A 24,452-nucleotide genomic window follows, 5' to 3' on the forward strand; every position below is an offset into this window, starting at 1 on the left:
TGTGTTTCAGTATCACTTTAATTGCAGTACTTAAACACGCCACTTTTTATTCAGAAAAAATATCTCCCCAATCCTCTCTTCTCTGGAAAGTTCTATTTCCAACTGTCATTGAAACCAGGATCCCTGCTCAACCCCTCTGGAAAGAAATCAACAGCAAACAAGGATCTGGGTCACCCACAGAAGAGGCAGCTGGTGATAAGGGTTAGGAGCTGATGTGGAGCTCTGACCACATGGGGGTGCAGAGCAGTGAAGGGGCTCAGGGTGAGGAAGGCAGAGACAGAAAAGCATCTGCTGGGGGACTGAGGCCACAGCTCAACCCAGGAGTCCACAGGAGGGAGGAGGAAGCCATGGAGATCAGAGGATAAGGCCAGGACCCAGCCTCAGAGGAAGAGTACAGGGCGAGATGCTCAGCTCCAAGACCTTGTCCCATGATCCTGTCTACTTGGAACCAGAGGGAGAAAAAGGAGCCCAGAAAGAGTTTCTGTGTGGCCCCAGAGAGACTAGGACTGAGCTGTTAGTCCTAAAACTTGGGAGCCCCATTCTAGGCTCCAGCCAGAAAACTGTGCAGGCCTCTGCAAATGGTGGGGAGGGTGGGGGAGCACATGGAGCTCAGTGGAACTTAGAGAACAAGAGAGGAGCTGGAGGCCAAGTACATAGTGTCTTGGAGGAGGGATAAGGGAAGTGGTTCCGGGCAACACGTTTTTCTGGTCATATCATTACAAGAAAGCAGGTGCAAAGGGTTACTTTGGTTTCCCCAAAGTAGAGAAAGAAAATACAAGGAAGAAACAGTAAAAATCAAAGCTGCTTGGGAGAACGCTGTAGCCTAGAAAAGCCCATCTTTCCCCTGGGAGGTTCCTGTGATGAGGCAGAGAGGAGGAGGGAAGGGGGAGGGGTCTTGTGTGAGTGCTGCCAGGCCATCCATCATTCCTGGGAGCTTCTCTGGACCTTGGCTTTCCCCCATCACACGGTTACCCAGAGAAGACCAGAGTCTGGCTCCAGGGAGCCGAATGTGTAAAGGGCAGGAGTTTACCTGCTCTTCCTCAAAGTGTAGGGCCCCAAGAACAGCCTCTGAGGTGTATGCAGTTGGGAAGGGTTGGGCGTAAGGGATGTCACCTCCAGCCTGGAGGCAGCACGTGGTCAGATGCAGAGAGGGGCGCTCTCCCGGACACTGCCCAGCCTTGCCCCACCTAGCCGAGTCACAATTCGGTATCAGCCACCACGTGTTGTCTTGCTGAATGGCCGTTTCTGGAGGTGGCCTGGCCGGTCCCGTTTTCCTGAGCCCCTCGGTTCACACTGGCCTTTCCCTGAGTCTCAGGGGAGGTCCCAGGTCCTGAGCTATAGCCCTGGCCTCCACCGCTCTCCGAGTAATAAGGGTCTTCGCCCTAGACAGTGTATAAATAAAGTAGCATTATCCGGTAAGCAGGGGTGTGAGACACTGGATGGGGGAGGGGCCCAAGTAGGAAGTAGGGGCGGGGGGGCAGGAGGAGGGACGGGGGAGGTGGGAGGGAGGATAGGGGGGAGGGTGCAGCTGCATGTGCAGACTCCTTTCTTCCTGAAGAGTGGTCAGGGTTCCAGCTCCTAGAGGAGAAAGGACATAGGAGAGGCACCACGCCACGCCACGGCATCACAGCAGCCAGCTCCCGCTGGGACACGGGCAGTCCCAAGAAGGCTGGGATGACCTCCCCAGGGTAGGGGACAGACCAGAGGCCAGGAGTCAGACCTCAGCCTTGTCCTCCCTCATCCAGAACAGCAAAAGGAGATTCTCCTTCTGTGTGTCTCCTTTTGAGCAAAGGGGCACCCACTGGACATTTAACATGGTTGCAAATACAGTGTGGCTGACTTAGCCTGTTCTGGTGGCACCAAGCTGAACTATCCCAGAAAACATAGTGAATAGATGACATGGATCATCTGCTACCACACCGAGTAGGTGGGCTGGCACCATTACTGTCCCCTCCCCAATTTGCTCCATAATATTTTGAATTTTCCACTGATACTATATGTGCACACGTGCATAGCTTTTTGTAAGCTCACAGAAGGGCTTTTTCTGGTATTTCCCCTCCTGCTCCATGACATCCACTGAACTCCCCGGAAACCCACTATCTTCCTCATTTCCTTTGCCCTGGCCCCCAAAACTGACCAGCCTTTCTCCTGTGGGGCTCCAGCTGCGGCGATTCATCAGGAAATAACCTGTGATGCCCAAGACGGCCAGCAGGATTCCGGCGGTGACCAGCGCGATCAGAGTCTTTCGGGAATAACTCTGGTGGCTCGCAACATCTTCCACTGTGAAACCTAGGATCCCCAGCTTGAAAAGAAACGCAAAAGATATAGCCTGTCACTTGCCAAAGGTGGAGCCCAGCCCACTCTAGCCCCCCGTGTGTGACTCAACAGTGCACAGATGCTTGAGGGGGTTGACCTCAGGCATTTTTGAAATGGGATTTGAGACTGACGTCTCTTAGTTCAGCCACAGCGCACCATTTCTGTTTCAAGACTAGAAAGGAGAAGACTCAGAGAAGGATGGTAGGTAGAACTGGAGAAGATAATGACTCCCCCACTTACTCCAGGGAGCTCCCCTGCCCCAGTATTCCCTCTGAGACCCATCATCTCAGAGAACTTACCTTTCTCAGGTCAGACTGGTGCTTTTTCATAAGTTGGAGTTTGCTGGAAATTTCTAGAATTAGAAACAGAGATTGCTAAATCTAGAAGGGAAACCAGCTTATCCTGCTCCACCCTCCCATGTTATTCTAGAACATGCTGTAATGGCCAAGGTGGTCCATCTTGGGACCACCAAAATCAGCCAAGCCCTTCTCTCCAGCACTTGTGGTCTCTCTGGATCTGAGATGCCCCATCTCCACTCAGGATTCTCTAACCTCAGACCTACTCCTTCCCAGTTTCCCCAGACAGAGGTGCATCTTACCTGTTCTGTTGGCCAAGACCAGCAGCAGGCACCGAGGTCTCACCTCAGACTGGGCGAGGAGCAGGGAGCACACCCGGGCCCCAGCCTCAGCCTCAGCCTTCTCCTCCCCACACAGCACTTGGCCCAGGTCCTCTCCCTTGGCCTCCCTAAACTCCACCTGGGAAGACAGAGAAAAATGAAGAGCAAGAGATGAAATTACTGCTCTACCCTAAATTGCACCCAGAGTCTCAGGCAGTAATTCTGATTAAAGCCACACCCTTACCCCGTCCACAAGAAGGATTCTTCTTTCTAAAATTCCAATGGAAAAAAAAATACTGCTAACTGTATATGTGCGACAACATTATTTTTTCTTATTGGAAAAAACCTAAATAATCTCCCAGGACCAAAATGCATATCTACTAGTATCTAAGATGTCAGAGAACAAACTTAAAAAAATGGTCTCATTGAAGCATTGCCTGTGCATACATATGCAAATTAAACTCAAAAGAAATGGCCAACAACAGAAAATAGTAATGATGCAATAATAACTAAATGAAAATATTCTGTTTCAAGATTACAGCAGTCCCCAGTGATGGAAGGTGAGGAGTAGAGGACAAATCTGTAATATACACTCAGTGGAAACCTCAGTGGCCTCCTCCCTCTTACTACCTAAAGGAGCCTCTTGAAGCGCATTGCTCAAACTGACATGGCCTTTTTGTCTGGTCTTCCATCCCCCCTTTTCCATTAAAAGCATGGAACTCAGTTTTAATGAAGTTCACAGATTTTTCTCCAGGTTGCTAACTGGTCTATCAGACCCAGGAACTCAGACTTGGAAGAAAAGCTCTGATAATTCTTCAACCGTGAGTCAGAATTTATTCCAGCAGCCTCCAATCAGAGTGACCTCCCCTGCACAGGAAAGGAATTGAAACTAAGACTTTCTCTTCAGTCCGGATGGCAGATGGCAGAGAAGGAAATGCCTGAACAGCCCTGACAACTTTCCTGTTAAGGAAAAACTGCTGGGGTGGCGTGTGACCATCATCAGAGCTGGGCCTCCGAGGAGGAGAAAGCTTCCTGTTTGCGGGCAGGGCTGCTGCTTGCAACAAGGCCCCTGGGCCCTCCCAGTTGGAATGGAGCCTGGGTATTTTCCCACTGCTGTGACCCAAGGCAGGAAAACCCAGGCTCCTTTGCTCCTACACAAAGCAAGGTCAAGATTGGCCTCAGGACCCAGCTGGAATTTGAAGCAGCTGAGGGAAAATAACTGGGCTTGGATGAGGCCAGGAGAGTGTGGTTAGCCAAACTCCAGGTCACAGAGACACGAGCCCAACTGGAGCCTCAAAAAATCCCCGGGAAACGTGGCTATAGAGAAATGAGTTCTCAGGCCGCTGCTGCTTCCTCCCTCAGGAAAAGGAGCAATTCTGCAGGTCTCCCAGTAAGTCCTTGGATAGATGCTCTGCCTTTGGAAACATTTGTTTTTCTGAACAGCATTTGCGCTAAGTAGCCCGGATGCCACACCGGACCGATCGACAGTCTCCACCTCTCTAAATCCAGTTGTCTCAGGGGAGCATTACATGGCTTCCCTTTGAGTACCCACACTCCCCAGCATCAAGAGTCTGGATGAGGAGGAGGAAGGTTCTTGTCTAGATGACTGTGGGCTTCTGAAGTGTCTCCAGTTGAAATAGGTCTGCTTCCCGAGAGAAGCAGGGGGACAGGGCTCCTGCAGGTCATAAACTCGCCAAACCAAATGTCACCTTCCTCCACCTGCTGAGTGCAAGAAGCCACACGTTGACAATTTGTCAAGCCCTGAATATAGGACACTGTGTGAAATCCTGTGCGCATGTGTTATGTATGTGTGTGTTGTATTCATGGGTCATATGTAGCGGGGGTGGGGATTGGGAGGTATCTATGAATTGCACCTGGTCAAAGCTTTCAGTTAGCTTGTACGACAATTAAAATAACAGATGTCAACCAGGCGTGGCAACTCATGCCTGTAATCCTAGCACTTTGGGAGGCAGAGATAGACAGATTAGATGAGACTAGGTGTTCGAGACCAGCCTGGACAACGTGGTGAAACTCCGTCTCTACTAAAAAATGTAAAAATTAGCTGGGCATGGTGGTGGGCATCTGTAATCCCGTCTACTCGAGAGGCTGAGGTATGAGAATCACTTGAACCCAGGAGACAGAGGTTGCAGTGAATCGAGATCACACCACTGCACTCTGCACTCCAGCCTGGGCAACAGAGCAAGACACTGTCTCCAAAAAAAAAAGTGTTCAATGTCGTGTTGAGAATCTAGTGGGCACTAGATAAATGATAGCTGTTACTATCGTTATTAATAATAGTAATACCTTCTATAACATATCATCTAGAGTCTACATATTGATCATATTCTGCCTATTTTATTGTCATTTTTCTCTGACTAGACTGTAAGAATCCCAAGTGTGTGTGTTGCAGGGTGGTGTACGTTATAGAATTTACAACCCAGACTGCACAAACCGTAGCAGCAAACAGACAGAAGAGCTCAAGGAATTGTTGTTCAACTTAACATCCCAACCGGTTGGCCTCCACACAGGGTCTCTCCACCCCTTGCACAGTTTCTTGGACTAGATTCAAGGGAATAATAGCGGCCAGCCTCCCACTCTGGAATCCAACGGCATCAGTGAATTGTGTTTGGGCCCCAAGAGGAACAGGTGGATCCTGAACAAAGCACAGTGCTTCTCCGGATGCTTGGAATAAACATCCTCCCCCAAGAGGCTGTGGGCAAACATCACGGGAGAGTGGGCAGGAGGAAGACACAGCCTCACCACTTTGTTCATGAAAATCAGATTTACAAGCTCCTAACCTCATCAGCTCATGCATGTTTCTTTGCAAACGTAATAAACCCATCTAGCCCCTCTGAGTAGCATTCTCAAACTTTGCAAAGACATCAAGCATTGGGATGGGGATGGGGATGGGGGGGGCGGAGGAGGGACAGGTATTTTTCTAATGACCTTTAAGGTATTTTCCAACCCTGAGATGCTAGAATCAATCATCTCCCCCCCCCCACCCCTTTTAAAATCATTTAATCTATTTTGGTGTGAGTTTGATAATGCAGGTGAAAACCCTATTTTCACATAGGAACTAGAATAACGAAGGGGCCTGTTTCAAGTCACCTAACAAGTGGGCAGCTAACCAAGGATGAGAAGTGAGATCGTCTCCAGATTGCAGGCTCTTTCCAGTAGACACACACCTTCATAAATCCTTCATCTGTAACTTATGTTTTCTGCATGGAAACTGACCTTTAGTGGATGCTGGAGGCAGCCTGCCTCAGATGAAGTCAATGTGAGTAAGGATAAAGTGAGGTAGCTGAGTAATTACAAACTCTGTATATAAACAGATGTGTTACTAAAGATAGGTAATTCTTTTTTTTTTTTTTTTCTTTTCTGAGATGGAGTTTTGCTCTGTCGCCCAGGTGGGAGTGCAGTAGTGCGATCTAGGCTCACTGCAACCTCCGCCTCCCAGATTCAAGTGATTCTTCTACCTCAGCCTCCCAAGTAGCTGGGACTACAGGCACGCACCACCATGCCTGGCTAATTTTTATATCTTTAGTAGAGCGGGGGTTTTACCATATTGGCCAGGCTGGTCTCAAATTCCTGACCTAGTGACCTGTTCGCCTCGGCCTTCCAAAGTGCTGGGATTATAGGCGTTAGCCACTGCGCCTGGTCAGGTATTTCTAAAGAACAAATAGGCAGGCAAAGTACTTGACTAGACTTTTCCCCAAAGAAGATCTACAGGTGGTCAATAGACGCATAAAAGAGGCTCAACATCACTAACCATCAGGAAACTGTAAATCAAAACTGCCGTGAGATACCACCTCATACCCATTAGGATGGCTGCTATTTCAAAAACCCAGAAAATAACATGTGTTGATGAGGATGAGAAGGAATTGGAACCCTTGTACACTACTGGGGGAATGTAAAATGGTGTGGCTGCTATGAAAAACAATCTGATGGTTCCTCAAAAATTCAAAATAGAATTATCATGTGACCCAGCCCTTTCACTTTTGGATAAGTTCCCAAAAGGACTCAAATCAGGGTGTCAAGGAGATATCTATACACTCATGTTAAAAGCAGTATTATACACATCGGCCTAAAGGGGAAAAAACCCAAGTGTCTATCAATGGGTGAATAAAGAAAAAAATAAGGTTTGCACACACAATGGAATATTACTCAGCCTTAAAAAGGTAGGAAATTCTGACCTGTGCTATGGCATAGATGAATCTTAAAATCATTACGCTGAGTGAAATTGGCCGGCTACAACAAGACAAACACTGGGATTCTACTCATAAGAGGTAGAGTAGCCAAATTCATAGGAACAGAAAGTAGAATGGTGGTTGCCAGGGTCTGGAAAGAGCAGGGAGTTGTTTCATGGGTACACAATTTCAGTTTTGGAAGATGCAGAAAGTTCTAGAGATTGGTTATACAATAATGTGAATGTACTTACTACTATTCAATGGTACCCTTAAAAGTGGTTAAGGTCATAACTTATGTCATGCGTGTTTTGCCACAATCAAGAAATATTTTGGTGGATTCCTCTGGACAGATGGGTGTAGCATAAAAGTATAAAGTAATCTTACATTTTGGAAACTATTTGGGGAACCACAACCACAAAAACTAAACTAAGCTGACACTGCTGTCGAGAGCATGAAAGACTTGGGAAGACACGTCCTGCTAAGGAGGGTGCTGAGATATGGCAACAGGTGTTTAAAATGAGAGCGCTATCACCTTCCCTTCCCCTGGCTGCCTAGAGGTGATGGCTGGGGAGCAAAAGGAAAGCGATTGAGATAGACATGTCTACTGGATTCACATACTGAAGACACACCTACAGAATCCACGTGGGGAGAGCTAACAAATTGGTATTCACTAGAGCTAACATATCTGCACTCACACAGTGTAGAACGAGTGTGTGGATAGCTGAGACTATCACATATTCCTGTTATGGGTATATACTAGACGCAGGAGCATACCAACATACGTAAGTAGTCAAGGATGTGATGCTCAGGGAAACCAAATCTTTCCTGCTTTTCACGAGGATATTAGGTAGGTAGGGGCTGAGGCTCCCAGCAGTAGAACCAATACCTTAAGGCCTTCTGACATCAAAAGTACAAATGCAACCTAAGGAAAATTAGGAGGCCCTGCAGCACTCACAGGCCTTGGAACAGATTGTTGATCAGAAAAGCAGGGAGTATGGCCCCAAAAAAGGGTATCTTGGACACAATCAGGAGCTGTGGCTAAACATTTTGGAACAGAATGGCTGGCTGAGGATAAATCACCTTGGGGAGTAGGAGGTGGCACTGTGGTGTGCAGGCTGGGGATGAGGAGCCCTCAGGAAAAAAAGGATCAACACTGGTGGAAAGACCACAGCAATAACAGCACCACATACGAGCTGCCACAGAGTTGCTCCTTGAAGGGGTAGTGTGGATGGAAGTCTTCTTTAGCAGAGGAACTGGAGGGGAGTTGCTCTCTTTCCACATCCCCGCTCACAGATCCTACCTCACTCTTAGAGGAACATGCAGAGATCTTCTCAGCCATGGCACGAAGTAGGCCAGACAGCAAAGACCACAGCAGAGTTAAGGGAAATTATTTCTAAAAGAGCAGTAAGTTTCTGCGACCTTTCTCGTATAGTGACCCAAGTTACGTGTGAACTTTGAAGAGCAACAGACAGCCAAAGGCTCTGCAGTTAACTCTAAATTCCAGGCACAAAGAATTAGCATTCTGGCACATACCTGGGTGATACACAGAAAAATAAATGCTCCTCCAAGTTGATAGGGGGAAAAAAAAGATGGTCATTTTCCGTGGCTACAATTAGCAAAGAACTTGACAATTGTTTTTTCTAATGAGTTAAAAATCAGCGTCAGAAACACGCTGCATATTACTTGCACATTGTATGTCCACGTTTAAGTGAACTAGTTTGCAGACTGCATTTAGTCATTCCACTATGCACACTCATGTCTTCACTATTTCTGTTGTTTTTATATGTCCTAAGTTAAATTCTTTCGGGTATAATTTTTACAATTTTGTAAGTCAGAGAGACCCAACTGATGGTTGTAGTAAAACTACCGAGTTAGAATGCACAAAGCAAGTAATTTATGCCCTCTACAGACTGTGATCTTTCAATCTATGCATGCCAGCACATCACATATGTGTTTCCCTTAAATGGATTCCCAACTCGTAAGAAAATGTTTTCTTCTGTAAGTAAATACAACTCTTTCTATCACGTCATCCTTCCTCCAGAGCTGAGTTACTGTTAGGAAATTAGATTTACTGAAACAAGCAAGGTCTATCAGAATCATTTAAAATAACACAATGCCCTGTACATTCTTTCCAATGCAGTAACACATGAAACTGAAACAAAAGGCATAACTACTAAACAGGAGGAGAGAAACAAGATATTGTTGTAGATAATAAGGTAACTTACCTTAAAACTGAAAGGAATCAACTAAAAAGCTCCTAGACTCAGGCAAGTTCAAGAAACTGGCCAAACCCAAAATAATTACCCAAAATTCCATTAACTTTCTAACCTATTGGTGACAATTAATTTGAATATATTCAAATTTGGAGATTGAATATATTCAAATTGGGACATCTATGTGATAAATAAGCCTAAGAAATCCATCAACTCTAGAGAAAAAATAAAGCTAAAGAGACAAGATGCTGAGAGACACACACACAAAAAAACAGAAAAAATAAATTTTAGAGCAGTTACAATTCAAATTTTAAAGCATTTTTTTGCATTCTTTTCTAAAAGAAAAAAATAGTTTACATTTTTTACAGTGTAATAAAAAAAGACCTGCCCTGCCTGACTGGATATGAAAAATACTATAGTAAAAACGTACAATAATTTTGAAAATTTAAAATAGGCAAACCTATAGACAAACTGAACGAATAAAAGATGTCTGAAGAGTATGCCCTGAGACATATACAGACAACATAAGCTGCCGGGCATGGTGGCTCACGCCTGTAATCCCAGCGCTTTGGGGGACCAAGGTGGGCAGATCACGAGGCCAGGAATTCGTGGACTTTGAGACCAGCCTGGCCAACATGATGAAAACCCATCTCTACTAAAAATACAGAAAAAAAAAAAATTAGCTGTGTGTGGTGGCGGGCGCCGGCCATCCCAGCTACTCGGGAGGCTGAGGCAGGTGAATCTCTTGAACCCGGGAAGTGGAGGTTGCAGTGAGCCGAGACCATGCTACTGCACTCCAGCCTGGGCAAGAGCAAAACTCTGTCTCAAAAAACAAAACAAAAAGCCGAAAACTTAATATAAGCTAAGGGAAACATCCCATACAACAAAAGAGGGAGTCATTCGATAAATAATGTTAGGAAAAATGGTTAGTGCAAAATAAACTCTGTGTGGATTAAAGAGTTATGTGTACATATTCAATAATAACAAATGAAATGATAAAGGAACCGACATTTTAGGTGACTAGTTTCTATCTGGTGAGAAGGACTTTCTAAACCAAAAAGCAACTTACATCTGACTCTCTCCGATTTAAAAGGACTAGAGAGGGAAAATAAAAATAGTACTATAGAGGAGGGAAAAAAGTACTATGGGGGGGAAGAGGAATCGAACAAAATTTATTAATAATGAAAACTGTTTTTGCCTTTTTTGCCCACCAGATGGGGCCTCTTACTCCCTAAACAGAAAGCTCAGTATAAAAGACATGCTGACCAGGCTGAACTCCCCCAACCCCTACCCAAATCCAGTCTTATCCAAGAAGGTTTAAGGATGTTCAGAAGGGAGTGAGGAAGGGGACAGGAGGAAGAGGTTGGGTGGGGGTTTGACTTACACAGCTGGAGGTCTCATTTTGCTCCAGGCAGATGCCCTGAGGCAATTTCACTTCTTTGATGCCTGAACATGTGATTTCTGTCTGTATTAAAATAAAAACAATAACAAAACCCAGGTAAGTAAACCAGCACCTTTGCTCCTCATTTCTTTCCCAACTTTTTCCAGTTTGCTTTCTGTGAGGTGCTCTTTTAGGAGGTTTTAAGGAAAAGGAAATTTAAAATTTGTCAGGGGACTTGGAGATTTCTAATAGTCATACTCTCTTTTATTTTACTTGTATCCTCATCAGATGACAAAAATTTTGTTACCAGCCTGGGCTTATGGCAAGTAGCTATTTGCAATCCTGGTAAACACTGGCTTGGATGGTGCAGGAATGTGAGAGGGGACGATCTTTTCCCATTTAGGCTGTTTTCTCTCCAGTCAACCACAAACTTTCAGGAAGGCCATGCAGGCAAACAGGGATAATGGTATGGACCAGCAGATGCACCTAGTTCCCTCCTGGCCTCCAGGACTCTTCAGATTCCCATTTTGGCTCTTTTTTTTCTGATGGAGTCTTGCCCAGGTTGGAGTACAGTGGTGTGATCATGGCTCACTGCAAACTCTCTGCCTCCCAGGTTCAAGTGACTCTCCTGCCTCAGCCTCCCTAGTAGCTAAGACTACAGTGCATGACCACACCCAGCTAATTTTTGTATTTTTTGGCAGAGACGGGGTTTTGCCGTGTTGCCCAGGCTGGTTTCGAACACTGGACCTTAAGTGATCCACCCACCTCAGCCTCCCAAAGTGTTGGGATTATAGGCATGAGGCACCATGCCCAGCCCTGGCTCCTTTGAAAACAAAAAGCAGGCAGATCCCTCAGGCATATCTCATGGCTGAGGCTTTCATATTTTCTGTCCTGCATGCTGAAAGCTGTTGACAGTCATAGGCCTTAAGGTGAGAGGGCCAGGCTGAGCCCACCATCCCTGGTTTGCCCAGTTCCTGCCATTGCCAGTGCCCCCTTTCACTGCCTCTCTAGACCTGGCACAACCACCAAACCCTCTCATGTAAAGGAAATGTTATTTGTCCTGATCATCTCAGGAGAAGCAGCCCCAGTAAATGAACAATAGTTTCCAAATATTCCCAAAGGGAAATGGTGCCATGGTCAAAGTCCCACCAATAGGTACTAGAAAGAACCAGAGGAATGGATGGATCTCTGAGAATCCCGTTTACTCTCTACTCCCTAAAATGCAATACCCAAAGTCCAGATGGGCCTTACTACCTAACTGTACCTCTTTCCCCCTCTTCCTACTTCTCCTAGCAATATTTACACTGTATATTTCCATGCTGATTCCCACATGACCCAAATCCCACTGGGAGGGATGAGGAAAGAGGTGGAGAGAAAGAGACAGTTTGCCTGCATACATATGAAGTGAGAGGCAATCTGCCATTTTTGGCCCAAATTCACCGACCTTGATGATTCTTGGGATAGGAGAAGATGATGTATAAGGTTCAGTGGGAGATGTGGCAAGGCTAGTGCTAGTTGGTGAAAGGTCTGAAACATTTCCAGGTGACAGGCTGGTCTTCAGGCTTGTCTCTGGAGTTGAAAAGTTGGCTGGGGTAGTGAATGCTGTGGTGATTACAGAGGTCTGTGACTGAACAGAAGAGTTTGTGGTTCCATAAACTGGGGTGATCACAGAGGTAGATGTGGAACTGACTGCAGTTTCTGGAAGAGACCAAAACATGGGTGTGCATGTGCTCAGACATACTCACAGTCGCAACACAGAAAGGGGAGTTTGGGGAGTTAACAGTTAGTTCGTGCCGCATCCCTGACCAAACTCATTTCAAGCTGCTGGAACCAGAGCTGGAATCTAGAATGTATTAGAGGTGCCCTGAAACTGAAATAGATGCTGGTCTACCTTAGAGAAGCCAAAGACGCCCCCAGTTTGGACCTGTACATACCTTCTTTCCTTTAGAAGAGATCAGACATCTCCACGGAGTTATCTGATCCTTATTTTATCACTAAGCTGAACTCAGCATGAGAGAAGGGGTATGAAGGCATTACTGATCGGGATCAGCTGCCAAGACATGGGCCTGAGAAAACTGCCACTGAAGGAAGAATTATCTGGAACTTCCTTCTGGGTGCCCTAAGCATGATACTCAAACCATTCATACTAGGGGCTTGTATAACTTCCTCTGTGGTGAGGGGAGCAGTGTGAAAACATCCTAAATACTTTACCCAAGCATCAGCAGCACCTCTCTGGGACATGACACAAATGCTCTTTTTACCTGTGATGGTTGATGGGCCCTCAGTGCCATTCTGAGACACAGGGTAGTGGCTGGCAATTCCGAGGGTAGTAGGTATTGCAGTTTCTTGGTTGGATGCATTTGTAGAAACAGTTGGAAATATTCCCAGGGTAGGTGACTGTGGGGTAATAGTAACATTGTCGTTGTCGGGACTCGTGAATCCGGAGGCTGTAGGGAAATGAGGAAGAAGAAGAATCAGAACCTAAAGATATCAGCCTTGTGATAGCACCTGATGCAATTTCCTGACTTCAGGTAGAATCCTTCTAGAACATTCCCTGCTGCCCCTGGCAGTGAGGCAGTAACAAGAACATACTCCTGGATGGTAGACTAATTTCCCACTACCAGATTTGCCCTGAGGACATAGGAAAGGAAAGATTTATATGCATACAAATGTCTCATAGAGTATTATTTATAGGAGGGGAAACGTTGTGAGCAATTAAATGAATCACAATAGGATAAGTGATACATGCACTTAATATACCATAATGGTTACATCATCATATACATGATCATTAGGAAGAAAAAATTATAAAAACTGCAGCAACATGGAAATATGAGGCAATGTTCATAATATGTTTAGTTGCATACTAAAATATAAAATTACACCTGCATAAATATTGCAAAGATCTAAAATGTGCAAGAGGTCATACTGATTTTTCCTTTTCACTGTATCCTCTTTTGTGGTCACTCTCCATCCAGTATACTATCTCTTGGAATAATCGCTAGACTCACACTGTCTCTATGCAATCCCCTTAAAAATCTATTCTTCTTGGCTAGGCATGGTGGCTCACGCCTGTAATCCCAGCACTTTGGAAAGCTGAGGCAGATGGATCACTTAAGGTCAGGAGTTTGAGACCAGCATGGCCAAGATGATGAAGCCCTACCTCTACTAAAAACACAAAAATTAGCCTGGCATGTTGGCAGGTGCCAGTAATCCTAGCTACTCGAGAGGCCGAGGCAGGAGAATCGCTTGAACCCAGGAGGCGGAGGTTGCAGTGAGCCTAGATTGTGCCACTGCACTCTAGCCGGGGTGACAGAGCAAGACTCCATCTCAAAAAACAACAAAAACAGTAACAAAAATCTATGCTTCTCAGACTTCCCCATTTTCAAATTCCCCTCATCCTTTTACTCATGGTCTTCAAACTCATTCACTTTTCCTTTTGTTAAGGAACTCAGTTTTTAGGATGCTCTGACCTCGGAGGAGTTCAGTTAATGAACCAGAGAACACAAGGCCTGGTTTCTCGACAATGTAGTTCCGGCTCTGCCAATAACTAACCATGTAATTTAATGCATGTATGTATCTCAGTTCTTTTACCTCTTAAGTAAGGGTCTTTTCTGGCTACCTTACACAGATTGTTGGGACAATCAATGAGATAACAAATGCTAAATTATTGTAGTATAATGTTTTGGAATTCATTATTCTCAGAAGATCTTCATGAGCGTCCTTGCACATCTCTTCCACATATTCTGGGATACATCCTTTTTCTTTTTTTAAGACAGGGTCTGGCTCCATCACCACCATGCCCAGGCTGGAATGCAGTGGTGAGATCATAGCTCATTGTAACCTTAAACTCTGGCCTCAAGTGATCCTCCTGCCTTGGCCTCCCAAAGCTCTGTGATTACAGGTGTGACCTGCCGTGCCCAGTCAGTACCATCCTTAGACACAGGAAGGAGAAACTTCCTGCCAGAACCCTGTGCCTCTGAGGGCCCACACCCTGTCCTGCTTCCTGTGAGGACCAATCAGGAGGTACCCTCTCTTCTAGATCATACTGTGGGGACCAGAAGTCCTAGCACTTCTTGCTTAAGTGGCACTTTGCTCACATCCACAATGGGGCTCTTTTCCCATTCCATCCTGCTATGGGGAACAGCAGCGTGAGGGCATATACCCCCAAGGCCCAGTGGTGGCCAAATGATGACTGCTTGAGGGCAGAAGAGTTAGTGCTTAGTGCTTAAGCACATGGGTAGGGTGTCCAACGCACACATGCCATTCCCCTGCAATGTGAGCTGGAGTCATGGGTAGGAAGCAGAAAAGGGGAGTGGGCTGGGGCCAGGAACCATCTTTTCCTGTCATTGAATTCCAAGTATATGAGCGTCCCAAATTCAAACCTGGCTTTCCAGGTGATCATGAAGGTAAGAAGATAGAAGATACTTTATCAGTTAGTTGGCCTGGCTTATAACTTTGAAATGTTTAGAAATACAGTATGTAGGCTGCTATTGTACTCTTGTCCTGCACTTTGTAAATGTTAAGGGTGAACTTCGTGTCCAGAGTTCACACCAGAAGTTCTATCTTCAAGGAAGCTCCTGATGGTCCCAGGCCTCCCTAAAGTTTGTCTCTAAATTTTCTTGATTGGGATCTGGATCTGTATTTTTCAGCAATGTCCAGGTAAACAGCAAGGTAGAATGACATCTCTTGTTTCCCTCAGGATGGAGGGAAGTTAGACTTTTTGCTTCATGGCCATCAACCTGGGGCCAAGAATGCTTTTCCTAAAGGTGATGACAAGGTTTTCACTCTCTCATATCTACTTCCTTCTGCCACAAGTAGATTGCTGTTAATGGCAAGTGAAGCAACCATGTCTTACTATGATGTGTCAGGTAAGCAGTGGGAGGAAGGATATCACTATCTCCATCTTAGAGGTAGAGAACCTGAATCACCAAGGTGTTGCCCAAAGGAAGACCCCAGTTTGTGAAGGGAAGCAGCAATGGAACACTAAGGTTTAGCAGACTCTTGAGTAGATGCAGCAAGGAAGTTAGGCTGGGGCTAAACTGTCAAAAATCTGAATTCATCTCCCACATCTCCAGAGAACAAAGGACGGGCTCCCATCTGGCTTGAACAATAGGTGGGTTGATCAAAATAAAATTGATGCAGAAGTCAATCAGGCTTCTTTCCTGTTTAGATGGGACCCTCTCACCAGTCTGACTTTAAGGTCAGATTCATCTGAATTCATCGAAAGAGGCAGCATTCAGACACTGAATTACAGGATCACCCTCTCAAGGCACCACTCCAGGACTCCTCATCTTGCCTGCCCTTTCCCTCCTCTCCCGCAGCGTACCGATTCCTGGGAATCCCATCTGGTCCACCCTGACCCAGCCCTTTTCTATCTCCAGAGGAAGCTGGGCCTGACTGAGATGATGTCATGCTTTTGAACCCCTCCCCCGAAGGGCCTCCTTCACCCAGACAAACACTTTTGAACTTTTCCAGATGTGGAGTGAGACCTGCTGCTAGTTCTGAGGACAGAGGTGCTTGTTCCAGAAGAGCAAAGCAACTCTGAACCCAGGCCAGCTACTCACCCACTGGGGCCGGGATCCCAGCTGCAGCAACCCCCTCCACCTACCACCAGGACAAGTACCGTGGAATAAGTAGTGGGATCCACCTGCAAATGAGAAGGGGATCCCAATTTCAGAGTCAGGGCTCTGAGCCCAGGGCGAGCAGAGCACCCTCTGAGACACCAGGCGGATAGGACACGTGAGAGAGCAGAAAGGCAAAATGGAGTGATCAGGAATGCCTGAGCTGGTGCAGAGCAAGGGGACACGTTGGCCAGGGACCTGGAGCCAATCCTGGCATAAATGCTGCGGCACAGGGGGGTGAGTGCATCTCTTAGGCTCACAGTTTCTAGAGCCCTGGAGGAACGACATTTATGAGAGTCAAGACTCACCACAGATCCCTTTTTATCTTATCTTCCCACACACATCCATGGCATTAAGCCATCAAACACTGACCTTTCTTTATGTGACCTTCTGACTCTCAACTCTGTAGGGGGGCTAGCAGGAGCCTACCAGTCAGTGAGAGCTTGTCAGATCCTAAGAGACAATTGATGAAACCTCCGCTCCCACCTTTTCATCCTAGATGGGAGGAACGGCCCCTACCCACAAGGCTACAAGAATTATAGTACAGTTTAAAGTTGAATAAAAAGCTCTCCTCTGTGGTTTACTTCTCAGTCAATCCTTATTAACTGTGTCTCCTTAGGGGCTCCATTTGACCCTTAGTTACCCTATTTGATCTCAGCTCATTAACTTGGAGCAAGGGAGGAGAGAAGCGCTCAAGAAATTAGTGAAATGAGGATTCTAAGAAGCTAAATAGATGTCACAAAATTCATGTAGTAAAAGTCATGCACTGAAATTTTAGGTACTTCTTCAGAGGCAATTATTCTTGTTTTATACATAATTCTATTAAGCCTGTTTATCTGATATCCCAGCTAACATTGAAAGGTAGGAAGAGCCTATTAGAAGCAAATAATAAGGAGAAGCAACAGCTGAAAACAAAGAAACAAAAATAAATGAAAAGCAGACACAAGTATCAAAACTCACACCAGTTTTCTGGAATCGTTTATGGTAGGCGTAAACAGATCAGCTATATCTACCTTATAAGCATTGATTATGTCATTGAGTTGCAACACAGCCACATCATTTTCGTGACACATCTGAGTCACAAAATCCTTTTTGGAGAGTATTCTAAGAAAGCGAAGACATGTGCAATACATTTTGAAAATATTTCTACCTGTTGTTAGTAAACTGAAGACTCTTTTGGTCTTTAAAGTGAGTTTGCAAATCCTCAGAGATCCAGAAAGCCCTGCTACCTAAAATAACTAAATCCCCGTACTTGAAGAGACCATTTTCCTATACTTGGTCTTGCCTTTCACAGCCCTCCTTAGTTTTAGTTTTTCCCTGGTCCTGTTTCCTGATCTGCTACCAGTCTTATTTTGTCCATCCTTTCATATTCTAGCACCTGGATCAAGAGGAGTATCTTGAAGGAGTTTCTGGGAATCTTAGTCCATAGAGTTACAGAACCAGGATGAAGGGACATGCCAGCCTCTGCCAGGAAGTAGGCAGTTGCAACCCACAGACTATGTTGCCAGAAGGCAGTATAGCCTAGAGACAAAGAATTCAGCCTCTGCAGCCAGACACACCACCCATTCAAAGGCTTCTTTACCATGTTTTAGCTGTGTGGTTTGGACAGTTACTTCAACCCTGTAAACCTCACCTGTAAAACAGAGATAAAAGTAATCTCTACGTCTTAGCTGTTTTGAGGAACAAAGGAGCTAAGAAGTAGAAGCAGTTATCCAGTCCCGTAAAAGCTCAAGAAACAGTGGATTTTGTTTGTTTTAGGACCCTTCCTTCTGCTTCTCAGAGGGCAGACACTTATCTCTATGAATCATCTGCCACAAAAATCATGTATGGTGCTTCCTCAGGATAGGTCTAACTGTCATCTCAGTCAGAATACAAATTTCTTAAGTGCTGGAGCCATTCTTATTCTTACGTGTTTTACTTCTGGTGCTTAGCACAATCCTTGGAATTTAGAAAAAGCAATAGGATTGAAGGACAACTGCAGCAGGTATGTTCCTACCAGTTACCTCTAGCCACAGCGGTCTCGCTCTGATGTTATATTTTAAGGGGGAATTAATTAAATTAGGAGTGTTCACGTGAAGATAACCAGGATTAGAAAAGTTCTAGAAACCAAGTATATTGTTGAGGGTCTAGTGTTACTTCATCTGGATCGGGGTTGGCAAACTGTGGCCAGTGAACCTAACCTGACCCATAGGCTATTTTTGTACGGTCTGTCAGTAATGACTGGCTTTTACATTTTTTTTTTTTTTCTCGAGAAGGAGTCTCACTCTGTCGCCCAGGCTGGAATACAGCGGCGCAATCTTGGCTCACTGCAACTGCTGCCTCCCAGGTTCAAGCCATTCTCCTGCCTCAGCCTCCTGAATAGCTGGGACTGCAGGGGTGGACCACCATGCCCGGCTAACTTTTGTATTTTTAGTAGAGATGGCGTTTAGCCATGTTGGCCAGGCTGGTCTCAAACTCCTGACCTCAGGTGATCTGCCCGCCTCAGCCTCCTAAAGTGCTGGGATTACAGGCGTGAGCCACCACACCTGGCTGGGTTTTGCATTTCTAAAGTGTCGTAAGATAAGACAAAGTGGAACATGCATCAGAAACCACATATGGCCCCTAAAGCCTAAAATATTTACTCTCTGGCCCTTTACAGAAAAAGTTTGCTCACCCCTGATATGGAAAATAAGAATTTGGGGAGGAAGGATAAATAACTTAATCTTTAAGATTCATGTTATTTATACTGGTTGAGCACCCCAATCTGAAAATCAGAAATCCTAAAATACTCCAAAATAAGAAACTTTTTGAGTGCCAACATGGCACCACAAGTGGAAAATTCCACACCTGACCACATGTGACAGGTCACAGTCGAAACTTTGTTCCACACACAAATGTATTAAAAATATTGTCTAAAATTATCTTCAGGCTATGTGTATAAGGTATATATGAAACACAAATTTCATGCTTAGATTTGGGTCCCATTCCTAAGATATCTCATTATGTCTACGAAATATTCCAAAATCTGAAAATATCTGAAATCTGAAACACTTTTTGTCCTAAACATTTTGGATAAGGGATACTTACCCTGTATATTCATTGTCATTTTTCTGTAGCGCTGGTGATGTGCAAAGCATCTCTCTCAGTGCTGTGGAGCGTATAAAATAAGAGCGGGCTCTCTTTCCTCCATCAGGTACTAGTGTCATTGTCATTTAAATCAATCCCTCAAGGTGTTTATAATCTAACAGGGCCCACTAGAAAGGTCTTTAGGTATTATCATGTAGGACCAAATTAAACCTGTACCAGCCCAAAGAATAGAATTAGAACGAACGATTAGAAGTTATGGGAAGGCCAATTTCACTGCAATCCAAGGAAAAGGCTTAAAATGATGTAGGTACTTAAAAGAATGAAATAAGCCACTTTCAGAGATCAGTGAGCAATCCACGCCTCTTGCAAACATTCAGGAAGCATCTGTGTTAGGGGGCCCTTCCAACTCTGAGGGCTACCATGAATTTGAGTCATCCTAGACTAGAACAAAGAACTGAGCTAATGCCTTCTTAAGCTTCAAAGGCTAAACTGAGGTGTGAGTATATATAAACCAAGGGTCTGTGGCGTGAGGGTTCCCAGTGCACTGATATTTCCATTTTGTATTCAAATAGCATGTCTTGGCTGGTCACGGTGACTCATGCCTATAATTCCAGCACTTTAAGAAGCCAAGGCATCTGGATCACCTGAGGTCAGGAGTTCGAGAGCAGCCTGACCAACATGGAAAAACCCCATCTCTACTAAAAATACAAAAATTAGCCAGGTGTGGTGGAGCATGCCTGCAATCCCAGCTACTCAGGAGGCTGAGGCAGGAGAATAGCTTGAACCTAGGAGGTACGGTTGCGGTGAGCTGGGATTGTGTCATTGCACTCTAGCCTGAGCAACAAGAGCAAAACTTAATCTCAACAAACAAACAAATGAAAAAACAGTATGTCTTGCATCCCATCCACTTACTGTGGAACCCTGATTATCTTGAACCTCTGGAGTTCATTTCTCCCTGTCGCCTCTTCCTCCGTTTTCCCAGCACCACAGATTCCTGGGTCGCAGCTCCATGGCTCAGCGGCTCGCTGTCCTCATTAGCATACCACTTCACCATAAGCTAGCCAAGCACTCATTCCTTTACTTTCCCAAGACAGCCACTAACAAAGGCTAGTGTGTGTAGCCAATACTTACTGACAGGTTGAGAACATGGAACGAGATTACAGGGCAGCCCAGAGGAGACAATGGCATAACCTTCAAATATTAGACATTACTGGGCTAATGTAAAAAAAAAAAAAAAAATTCATCCCAGGTCTTTTCCATCCTCCACCCGTCACTGTCCAGGCACCTCCCCTCCCTTTATATGCTCTTCCTGGACTCTGGAGTCCTTTTAGCCTTGTGTCTCTTGGGCCCACCCAAACATGAGGCTTCACTTTATGTTATCATGCTCAGCAATTCAGCCTCCAACATCCCTTTGCTCATCCAGGGTGGTTCTAGGTTCTAGGCTTTGTCACCCAAAGAACCCTTAAGACATTTTCTTAAATCAGCTGCCTACAGATGCCACGCCTCTCTAAGAAGTACCAGTTTTGATTTTATTTTTCCAAATCAGGAAGAAGCCTACTTCCCAGTTAAGCCCAGAGGCCTTTTCCGTTGCATCTGAAGGGAAATGATTCATTCCCTGGTGGGCTCTGGGAGCACAGGTACTAGGAAGTACACCTTTGTATGCATCCCTATTTATTTGTCTCTCCATCTTTCCAACATGCATGCATCTCTCTCCTTAGCACAAAGTCCGGCTCTGGGACTAAAAGTCAAAGATAATATGTTTTCATTTATTAGCTAAGGAGGGAAGAGAATGTTCTCATTAGAGAAGTCAAAGCCCAGAAAAATACAGAATTCTCACAGCCCTGGCGACTGTGAGAATTTTCTTTTGGAGGGTGGTGTTCTGTTCTTTTTCCATATCTTCACATTTTTAGTTCTCCAGACTGCAAGCCATTTAGTTAGATCAACCAAAGTCAATGAGAGAAGGAGGCCCAAGAACCCTGAGGGGGGAGCTGGGTAACCATCCAGCCCTGTAAGTAAATGCAGGCCTTCCAGCTCAGGGTCTACAGGAAATCAGGCAATGAGACCAACCGTAAGAGGCGGAATTTGTTCCTCATTTTTATTTGTTTTTGTAGGACTCTGAAGCTGAGTTTATCTGCTGCAGTTTGGCACTTCTTGCCATGAGCTTTATGAGACAAAGTTTGCAAAGGAAGGGGATGAGGACAAGGGAGTGAGGAGGCCCAGGAGGTGGAGCCAAGGGATAAGAAAAAGAGGCCCAAGGCCCCTGCGTGTTTTATCAGCCCAACAGGAATGCTGAAGACATGTATCTGCAAAGGTGATGCCAGCTGGATTGGGTCTACAAGCGGGGAGCACTGGGGACCACTGAATTAGTCAGAGGTCCCCAAGGCTGCTCCTCCTTGGTCTCCATATGGCAGAGATTCAAAGGGTGGAGTCGTCTCCCCTCTGGAAAATATCTGATAAAATTCTTTTCTCTTTTCTTTTTCCCCTCTTACATGTAGCCCCAGACAGGATATGGGTGTGGGGTCAGCAGGCACGAAGGACCCAAAGGAAGACGAGGAATGTGACAGGAAGGGCCTGGGGGTGTTGTTAGAGTGAGGAGAGGGACAGGCCTTGGAAAGCTTAGAGGAAATAGATACCCTGAGCCTGACAAAGGGGTTCCCTAATTACCTGAAAGTCTTCCTGTTCCAGCCAGTGCACTGGCAGTGCTGCCTGGTGACCCCTTAGCCCCTCACCCTGACTCTGGTCAGTGATCTACCCACCTCCAACAAAGACAGCCCACTTCTGGTTAGCTGAAGTGCCTATGCACATGCTACCTTCTCAAAGGGACAGAAAAAAGACCTTCCCAGAACAAGCTCTTTGTTGGGGTAAATGATGAGAAAACAAACCACAGAAATCCCCTCCACCCTAAATTTTGCAATAATCATAGCATTTCCGCAATGGCTCTATGGTAGCATTTCACGGTACATTCAGTCATCTCATTTATCCCACAATGTATCCCAGGACAGAAAGTGACTCCTAGTATTAACAAAACAAAATAATCAAGCAAAAACCCTAGAAAGCTCTGGGGAAGGGCATAAAGCTACAATTGGCTCAAGTAGTTTGGCAAGGTTGAGAATAGGGCCCTGTGCCCCATCCATCCCCACCCAAAGCTGGGATATAGAATTCTCAGCATGTCAGCCCAAAGTTTTGCAGAGGTTGTGTTGCTCGCCTGACCCCAACCTCGGCAGGCCAAGGCGAGACTGACACCGACCAGCTGAGGAAATAAATAAGAAGAGGGTGGACCTCACTCGGTTGAGGACCAGGTCATCGCAAGCTGTGTAGCCAAAGGAGAGTGGAGCATCTGATTGGAATCTGCACCATTGGCCAACTCACCCCTGTTGTGAAGGCCTAGTCTAGCACCCACTCTAGGATTTCGAAACCTCAGCGACAGCTTTTCCCTGCCCCAAAGCACATGTCCAGGACTGCCAAACAGGGCAACCCAAAACCTCACCCAGAGCTTCTTCCAGCCCAGGCGCAGTTCTCCCCAACTGGGCAGACCCAAAGGGGAACCACGGAGAAGACTGGGAGCAAAGAGGTCTAGCCCAGGTCACTCTGCAGGGCCGCAGTGGATGGCCTTTAGGATGTAGTGAGAGTATGGAATTGGAAGCCCATGAGTGCTGCAAGCAAGAGGGAGTGCAATGTACAAAGTTTCAAACCTCCCAAGTGCAAAGAGATGAGGTGGAGAATGTCATTCCCCAAGGAAAGCAATCAAGTATAAACATTTACTGGGTGCCTTTTCTTTTTTTTAACTAACGTGAAGCAAGACCTTAAGAAGTAAGGGTATGTGTAGGTGAGGGGGGGGGTGTTCTAACCCATCCACTAGCTTTAGAACTTGGAGTGGGGGCAGAGGAAGAAAACTCAAAAAGATGACAAGTTTTAAGTTTGTGCAGGGGTGAGGGTTTGTGGTAAGGCGAGCAAGGCTGGGTGCAGAGCAAATTCTGTCTACCTCTACCTCCTCCGCGGTGGGGTTGTTCAAGTGGGACTGCAAACTCAGCTTCCCAATCTTAAATGCAAGGCTTTGTTTGTTTGATTGGTTTTGTTTTTCTTTTCACGGGCTGTTCATTCTGAACTCCCCTGGCCTGAGACCTGGAGCCTCATCCCTGATTCTCTCCCCTCGAATTCTTTACTGTCCACTTCTAGCTCCCCCAGTCCCAGTGCAAGGTGGGCACCCCGGCCCCTTCCCAGCAGTCCGCTCCGGATCTCTGCTTTCTGAATCAACCAAGAGCCACAAAACTTTCCTGCTTCTCTCCTCCGCGGTCTCCCGGTTCTCGCTGCAACTTCGCACTCCGCACTTCTGGCAACCAGAAAAGACCCTGGCATCTCCACAGCGCTTTATCTGAGTCCGTTGGAGCCTGTTGTGCTGACCGGTTCGCACCTCTGCTAATGCACACCCGCGGGGCGGGGGCCATCCCTTCCCCTCCCACCCCTGTCGGCTCTCAGGTGAGGCGCTGGCCCCGGCGGGAGCAGCCATGGGCGTCAGTGCGTGGGTTGGGCAGGGGTCCCTTCCCTCTGCGCAGCTCTGCTCTGCCGTTCAGCCTCTCGGAGAGCCTCGGAGAGCCTCCACCCTCCCAGCGGCTAAGCCAAGCGGCCGCGGCGCGCAAGCAGTACTCGTACTCACGCAGCAAACTCAGCAAGCAGAGCGCGGTCCAGCCCCGCGGCATCCCGGGCCCCGCGCGCGCGCCCCTGCGGACCAGCATCCTTCTCGTGCCGCTCCCAGAGAGACGCACCAAGTGGAAGACGCTGCTTGGCGTGGCCAGGACGCGCTCCTCCTGCCCCCTCCGCCCTGGAGGGGGTGGGGGATTCTTACTTTTTCTCTCTCTTCTCCCCTCCCTCTTTAGTCTTGGCAAGGCAGCCCCTCTCCTTGGCTGCTACTAACTTGAGCTCCCCTGGTTAGTCCCAAAGGCGGAGGGCCTTAGGAAGGAGGCTTGGTTGTCGCCGTCGAGGCCAAAAAAGGTGGAGGTTTGTTCGGGCTCCAGATGCCTCGTTCAGCTTTCTGAAGAGGCCCCATCCCAC

General features: G+C 46.3%; 1 protein-coding gene across 1 annotated transcript; it reads right to left on the bottom strand.

The window, feature by feature from the left end:
- Positions 1-24,452, bottom strand: CD34 (CD34 molecule). The gene is made up of 8 exons (XM_017525543.1): positions 24,058-24,452; positions 12,975-13,160; positions 12,158-12,411; positions 10,717-10,797; positions 2,915-3,071; positions 2,616-2,668; positions 2,138-2,302; positions 1-1,382 (listed from the first exon to the last, which is right to left on the bottom strand). Exons 1-8 carry the CDS (start codon positions 24,134-24,136, stop codon positions 1,197-1,199), a joined length of 1,161 nt encoding a protein of 386 aa, XP_017381032.1. The 5' UTR covers positions 24,137-24,452; the 3' UTR covers positions 1-1,196.

This window comes from Cebus imitator, unplaced genomic scaffold, assembly GCF_001604975.1.
Source record: "Cebus imitator isolate Cc_AM_T3 unplaced genomic scaffold, Cebus_imitator-1.0 Scaffold38, whole genome shotgun sequence".
Taxonomy (NCBI): Eukaryota; Metazoa; Chordata; class Mammalia; order Primates; family Cebidae; genus Cebus; species Cebus imitator.

Excerpts from the sequence above, each read along its gene's own strand:
- CD34 (XM_017525543.1), bottom strand. The coding sequence starts at position 24,136 with ATGCTGGTCCGCAGGGGCGCGCGCGCGGGGCCCGGGATGCCGCGGGGC. Across the intron at positions 13,161-24,057 it reads CTGCTTGCTGAGTTTGCTGC|CCTCCGGATTCACGAGTCCC; the intron begins GTGAGTACGAGT and ends ATTTCCCTACAG. Across the intron at positions 3,072-10,716 it reads AAAATGAGACCTCCAGCTGT|GTGGAGTTTAGGGAGGCCAA; the intron begins GTAAGTCAAACC and ends CTGTCTTCCCAG.